The sequence below is a fragment of the Rana temporaria genome, chromosome 3, assembly GCF_905171775.1.
Source record: "Rana temporaria chromosome 3, aRanTem1.1, whole genome shotgun sequence".
Taxonomy (NCBI): domain Eukaryota; kingdom Metazoa; phylum Chordata; class Amphibia; order Anura; family Ranidae; genus Rana; species Rana temporaria.
The window spans coordinates 394,571,651-394,579,207 of NC_053491.1; the positions used below are offsets into that span (position 1 = coordinate 394,571,651).

The 7,557-nt window shown below is 46.1% G+C and overlaps 1 protein-coding gene across 1 annotated transcript in view; it reads right to left on the bottom strand.

Moving 5' to 3' along the window:
* The window catches only part of LOC120932953 (hepatitis A virus cellular receptor 1 homolog), a 31,046-nt gene extending 23,751 nt beyond the window's left edge, over positions 1-7,295 (bottom strand). Inside the window, exon 1 of the mRNA XM_040345838.1 lies at positions 7,146-7,295. Coding sequence (XP_040201772.1) covers positions 7,146-7,248 — 103 coding nt within the window. The 5' untranslated portion in view covers positions 7,249-7,295. The remainder of the gene's footprint in view (positions 1-7,145) is intronic.
* Positions 7,296-7,557: the final 262 nt, after the last annotated feature.

Genomic DNA, 7,557 nt, shown 5'->3' on the forward strand with positions numbered 1-7,557 from the left:
AGCATCAGCTGAAATGAATGGAGGGAAGCTCCTCTCCATTCATAAACTGCAGCATCGTAATCACAGGTTACGATGCTCAGTTATGTGAATGGACAGAGTCAGTGATCACTGACTCTGTCCATTCGGAAAAAGGTAGGAGCCGGGTTTAGCAGCTCCTACCTCCGCTCTCCCCCCTGACAGATTGAGGGGGGAGAGCGGCACGGACAGACGGAGAAGACTGCACGGAGGACGGAGAGCTGCACGGACAGACGGGGGGAGAGCGGCACGGACAGACAGGGGGAGAGCGGCACGGACAGACAGGGGGAGAGCGGCACGGACAGACGGGGGGAGAGCGGCACGGACAGACGGGGGGAGAGCGGCACGGACAGACAGGGGGAGAGCGGCACGGACAGACAGGGGGAGAGCGGCACGGACAGACGGGGGGGAGAGCGGCACGGACAGACGGGGGGGAGAGCGGCACGGACAGACAGGGGGAGAGCGGCACGGACAGACAGGGGGAGAGCGGCATGGACAGACGGGGGGGAGAGCGGCACGGACAGACGGGGGGGAGAGCGGCACGGACAGACAGGGGGAGAGCGGCACAGACGGACGGGGGGAGAGCGGCATGGACGGACGGGGGGAGAGTTGCACCGATGGATGGAGAACATGGCACGGAGGGGTGAGAGCTGCATTGACGGACAGGGAGAGTGGCACAGATGGACGGGGCCGGGGGAAAGCAGCACGGATAATCGGGGGGAGAGCGGCACGGATGGACGGGGGAGAGCGGCACGGATGGACGGAGAAGACGGCAAGGAGGGGGAGAGCTGCACCAATGGAGTGGCGGAGAGCGGCACTGACAGGGGGGGTTTAGAGCTGCACGGACGGGGAAAAGACAGCATGAAGACTACCAATTCCCCTGCCTGCCCAAGTATCGGGTGAGGCATCGGAGCATTTCCCCCGAGTACAAGTACTCGGGGAAATGCTCAGTATCGGTACCGATACCGATACTAGTATCGGTATCGGGACATCCCTAGTGATAACCCTTCTCTATGTTTTAAGAAAAGCTTAAAAATAGATTTTATGGCTGGAGCTACACTTTAAAAAAGTACCAGTTCAAAATTACAAACAGATTCTACTTAACAACAAACCTACAGTGCCTGTCTTGTTTGCACCGCCTGTATAATGCTGTTCAAAGTATATAGGGACAAAGGGGCTTGTAATCACCTGGGGGGAGTGGGGAGAAACCCATGCTATTTTTCTCAATGATTTTCATCCATATTGCAGGGAACAGACATTACATTAAAGCCGCAAGCAGTTTTAAAATACTTTTTTCTTATAGTAATCTCATTTTGTGCAGGGACAGTTCTAAACACAGGCATACTATAGACACCCAGCAGGTACGATATTTAAAGGAATTTTTCATATTTTTTTTTCACTTTAAGCATCATTAAAATCACTGCTCCAGAATAAACTACCGTTTTTAAAACTTTTATTTCCATTGATACATGTTCCCTGGGGCAAGACCTGGGTTCTCAACCCCGTTTTCTGACAATAACTTGCATATTAGGCTTTAAAATGAGCACTTTTGAATTCGAACGTTCGAGTCCCATTGATGTCAATGGGATTCTAAATGTTCGCGCGAATGTTCGGTCCGTTCGAAGGTTCTGGTACGAACCGAACGGGGGGTGTTCGGCTCATCCCTACTTGTCACTGTCTACTGTCCATCGGAGTGTGATAGATAAGAAAGGGAAGAGTAGTGCTGTTCACAGGTATATGTAGTACACATCTGCTAGATAAAGAGGCAAGAGGGTATAGGCACAAGTAGAGAAGACTGGCGGGTCATTATGGGCATTAAATTAAGTAAGGGAATGAAGGGTATGAGACTCTCAAAAATGCCCAGTGCAAGAGGAGCTCTATAAAATATATGAACCGAAGGTGCGGTTCCGCCTATACAGAGCCCCTAGATAAATGCTTAAAGTGGACAGGATCCACAATGGGTAACTGGTTTACCAGCAAAGTCCGCAGGGACTAAGAATCATACAGATTAAACAGCTAGAGAAACAGGTTGTGAGCAGGATGGATCACGGGTGACAATTAACACTAGACAGAAAGGGACACTTTGATGTTATGTTGTAGGATGATTTTGGGGTCAGGCACTACAACTAGTAAACTCAAAACAAAGAAATTAGTTAAAACAGAAATACTTTATATGTTGTCAGAGAGAAAAGATGGGATGAACACTATGGCTGCCTGTCTGTTCATAGAAGCTACAGTATGTGAAGTATGGGATTACAATACATGGGATGCAAAGAATATAAGAACAAAATAAGTAAAGCAGAATTTAAAGCAGGGAAATATTAAAAGAGGGTTAAAAGAAAGTGAGAGAATCATATGCATGTGTTGTGTACAAATGGGAAAAATGTAACCGATTTTAGATCGATATTTATGTATGTGTGTGAATGCTGGAACCCTTAGTTCTATCTCATGTGTGTGTCATGCATGCAGATGTGACCCCCTCCTTTGCACTCTCATGAAAGAATGTAGCTGGGATGAGAGATCAGTGATAAGCTGGAAGGGCACCAGTCCAATTTCTCTTTTTTAGACAAAACATTTCTAACAAAATATGCCGGGTTAATTAATCCAATGATAAACAATGTGATCACAATTATTTTTGAATCTGTTTTCCAAACATGGTAAAATGAAGATTACATTTAACTGTGTATTACACAAATTGAGTATCCTTTAATAGTGGAAACGGTGCATTTAAAAAAAAAGGGAAATTAAAGTAAAATGTCCTCATTTAGGGAAATATATCTGAGGATATATATTAGAATTAGGATGTAATATTGAGATAATCACTTTAGTATTCATTTCTGATATGAGTTTAACAATTTTATTAATAATATAGATATATTGTAACTGGTTTAGACATCTTTTTTTTGGAATTGAAATCCAGGTTATTAGGGAAATTTGTAAAATGGGATTAGTTTTTGTAATTGTTTTACATTTATAAAATAAACTCTTATTGAGAGAGAAAAATGATTAATGCCGCTTACACATGATTAGATTTTCCGTCGGAAAAACCTTGGATGATTTTTCCGACAGAATTCCACTCAAGCTTGGCTTGCATATTCACGGTCACGCAAAAGTTCTCTGAACTTTCGACCGTTAAGAAGGCGGTGACGTACAACACTACGACAAGCTTAGAAAATAAAATTCAATGCTTCCGAGCATACGTCAAATTGTTTCCAAGCATGTGTCGGAATTTTGCGCGTTGGGATTGCTACAGACGATCCGAATTTCCGATTGGAATTTTTTCCGTCTGATAATTTGAGAACCAGCTCTCAATCTTTTGTTGGCGGAAATTCCGACAGCAAAAGTCCGATGGAGCATACATATGGTCGGAATTTCCGACCAAAAGCGCACATCAGACTTTTCTTTTCGGAATTTCCGACCGTGTGTACGCGGCATAAGATGAGGTTGTTAATTGGAATACAGCTGCCATAATATCTAACAAAGCCAAGATGCATGGGATACATAAGGTGTTCTGTCGAGAAGTGCCCCCCCATTGAATAGTGCCCGGGACAAACTGCACATGTGACGTACGTCATAGCACAACAGCTGCTTTTACGATAAGCTGAGCTGACGTAACCATGGCGCATGCGCACATCGTAGGAGGTATCTCTCGATGGGAGATACCATTTCATGGGCACAATTGAAACCTATGCAAACAGCGGGGGGGGGGGGGGGGACAGTAGTTCTCAGATTGTGCCTCACTGTTGCGGGGCAGCTTTACAGTATGCTGATGGTCTGTTTTTGTCTGTGTTGCAGGGTGGGTATGCTGTGTTGAATGGCCGGTTTGCCTATGTGAAAGGGTGGGTTGCAACACAGACAAGACCAGCCCTTCAACACAGCCAAAAGCCCTCCAGCAGCAGCAAGGCACAATCTGAGAACTACGGTCTCCACCCAGCTGTTTGTACAGGTTTAAATTGTGCCTGAGAAATGGTATCTCCCATCAAGAGATACCTCCTACGATGTGCGCATGCACCATGGTTACGTCAGCCCAGCCGATCTGCAAATCAGCTATTGTGCTGTTCTATACAGCGCACTCGCAGTCCATCCCGGGCACTTCTCGATAGTGGGCACTTTTCGACAGAACACCGGGCTCAGATCAGCTTGGAACAGGAGCCTAATGCAGGGAATACAGGTAAAAACTGTTTAGGTTCATTCACCTTCTCTCAAGCCTTCCTTCCAAATCCCAAAAACCCATGTTTAAATTTGTATGCCTGCCACTGAACACAGCCCTGTGCAGGACGCACCAGAAAACTTGAAGCTCATCTCCTGCCATCCACAAAAGGATGTTACATCTGATAGCACATCACTAGACAAGTGCAAAAAATACAGAACACATCTCAGAAGTCGGTACATAATGTCCTAATTAGGTGAAAGCAGCAAACTGAAGGTGTGGTTATTCACAGAGCTTTTTTTCTCAGAAAATAGGTGCAGGAACTCAACCACGACCCCATTCAGATTTCACAAACTGTAGAAAGGTCTTAAAGGGGCATTAAATACCAGGATTGCATTACATACAGAGTGCAGAGTTCAGGGGGTTACACACAGAGTGCAGAGCTGTCACTTGTAAACACAGAAACCAGACTTCTGTGTTTACAAGTGATTGTGTTGAGCAGGCACCAAAGAGTCTGAGCCAAAGGTGGTGGAACTGAGTTCTCCCAAGTTCCCCCTGAAAAAAAGCCCTGGTTATTTACATATTACACTGCCAGGCAAGCTGAAAACCTAGAATAGAAGCTTTTACTAACAAACCACTTGGTAAAGAACTAACATATCTGCACAATCTCACACTACAATATACAAATGGTCAACAGAAATGGAAATAATGAGCAGAGATCTGTGGCTGACAATCAGCAGCTCTCTGCTCGGGGAGCTGTGAGAACCGAGTGATCTGCAGTGTTGGATGTTAGATTTGCTTGGTTCTCAGTGTTAGAGCTGGCGCGGGACAGATGCAGCATTGGACCAATGCTGCATCCACCTAGGTAAGTATAAACGTGCAAAAAAACAAACACCCATACTTCTCTTTTAATTAGTACGGTAAAAAGTATCTGAAAAGTCACTGATGGCCGAGTTGTGGGTTAGGCCTCATGCACAGGGGACGTTTTTACAGTTGCTGTGTTTGGCTTCAGGCGTTTTTTTTTTTCCGCAGCCAGTAGACTCCACAGCATGTTATTCTATTTAGACTTGCAAGAATTATTCAGAAGTCTCTCTCATAAAAATACTGGGGGACACTAGAATTGAAATTGCATCACAGCCCTTACATCTGAGTCCCCCTTACCTTAGCATACTCACTTGCTTGGAGGCAGGAAAGAGACGAGAGGGAAAGGGCCTATGCTCTTGATGGTTGGGGTAGTTGGGGAGCATAGGTGTGAGCCACTCAGGCAGCAGGGGGAATCTGGCCCACACTGGGTGATCAGGGTGTGCCCAGGCAAGACTAAGTTGGGGGCAGGGCCGGTGCAAGTTTTTTTTACAACTAAGGCGAAGGTGCATTTTGACGCCCCCTGGCGCGCGCGCACACACACACCATACATTATATCTGTGCTTCATTAACTGTTCAACTCTTGAGAGGCTGGCCTACATCGGTGTCATTAGTGGAGCTTCGGCTTATCTTCTGATGAAGCCATAGAAGTAAACAAGGAGGTGGAATCCATGTCTTTTTACAAACAATGGCAGAGGGAGAGACAAAAGCCCCAAATAATGTGTGCACACTTCAGCATGCTCTGGATAGACTGCCACTCCCCCTTATCATACCTGGCCATTGTTCCCAATAGATGCAGAACAGTTAGCTGTACCATCCCCACACCAGGGCACAGATCACACCTCCAACTTCTACATCACCCCCAAACCCACATTTGTACCCACATTGTACACACTGCCCCATCCATCACCTGTTCCATTCATTAAGTCTATACAATGGCAGAAACTTGTTCTGCACCCCCCTCCCCCTACCTTGTCTTAGATGAGAGGAAGGAAAGTTTGATGAGTCCATAGGTAAACAGCTGGATGTTGTCCTTGGCTATGCTGGCTACTTTTAGCCTGTCACCTGTGCTCTAGAATATGCAGTTCCATTGTTTTCTCCTTTTCATTTGTGGATCATGTGTGACAGGACTGCTGCTGGGAGCGAGGAGGGACTACACCGGGCTGGACACGGACAAGGGGAAAGGTTTGGAGGAGGAGGAGGAGGGTGAAGAAGAAAAAGCCCAATGAGTTTAGGAAGACTCGGGAACAGAAGCGGCTCTGGAGCGCAAAAAAATAAAAAGCAGATGCCGCTACACGGGAACAAACGCAAGCCGCTCCGCACTGCGCATGTGCCGCGGCTCCCCGAGCATCAAGGGGAGTGTAGTCCGGCCGCAGGAAGGCCAGAGGACGCCAACAAGGAGAGGAGGAGGAGAAGGGAGGGGAGCACTGGCAGTGAGCACTCTGGCGCTTGAGCGGCCCCACCTCTGTGGCACCTGGGTGAACTGCACCCAGCGCAGCCGTCTCGGATCAGCCCTGCAATTTTCCGCCCTGTTCCCCTGTCGGCGCTGGCGCCGTAAGGCAAGCGCCATTGTTGCCTTGCGCTAGCGCCGGCCCGGGTTGGGGGGCACAGTCCAGTCTGAATAATGTGTCTGGGCCTGAAACCTGGACACAGGATTCAAAGCCTGGACTGTCCGGATGAATCCTGAATGGGTGGCAACCCTAGATGCCACCCCTCTGGTGCTAGAGAGTCAGCTATGTGTTTAAAGGAGACAAAGTGTCCAGTGCCTTAAAGAGCTCAGTCTATTTCATTCCCAGTAAAGGGGTTTTACTTGGACTGTCCACAGAGGAAGATTGATCTCCTCAAGTTGCTGCTACAACACTTTGTCCATTTCTTTACTTGTGCAAGGACCTGGTTCATAGTTCTACCGAAGAGAAAGTATCCTCCTATTTGTACATAGTGGAGTATCCCACTCAAGTCCCTATCACAGCATCATCTTATGCAGTAATCTTTGTTTTCAGACTGGTATCTTCTAACTAATATTTGCAATGTTTTATCAAACCTTTACACACACACACACACATTTATATATATATATATATATATATATAAAATCTAAAAAAAACAACCTTGTTCTTACCTGGGATGAAGAGCAGTAATAGAGACAGCCGGAGCGTGTGTAGAGACATGGTGTGATATGAGTGATATCTTACTCTGCTGTGTGCTGCACATTGATCTGTCATTGCACCACATACATGGCAAAAAGAGGAACCATTGGCTTTCTCCTCTGTAGAATTATGAGTTGCATGCTGTAAAATCACCAATCATCTGACATCTTTTTTTTTTAAAGGTTAACTTTTTATTTTTTTAATCATCTGACATCTTAGATCATTTTTTAGGATATGATCTAAGATCTCATCAGGCCTTCTCAAGTAAAACCAACATGTCATAAATCTTGTAGGGACACTCAGGAAGGAAATGTAAGTTTTGTGTGCGGTTATCTTTTAGTCAAGGTTGTGTCTTATGTACCCATGTTACCATTATTCATATAT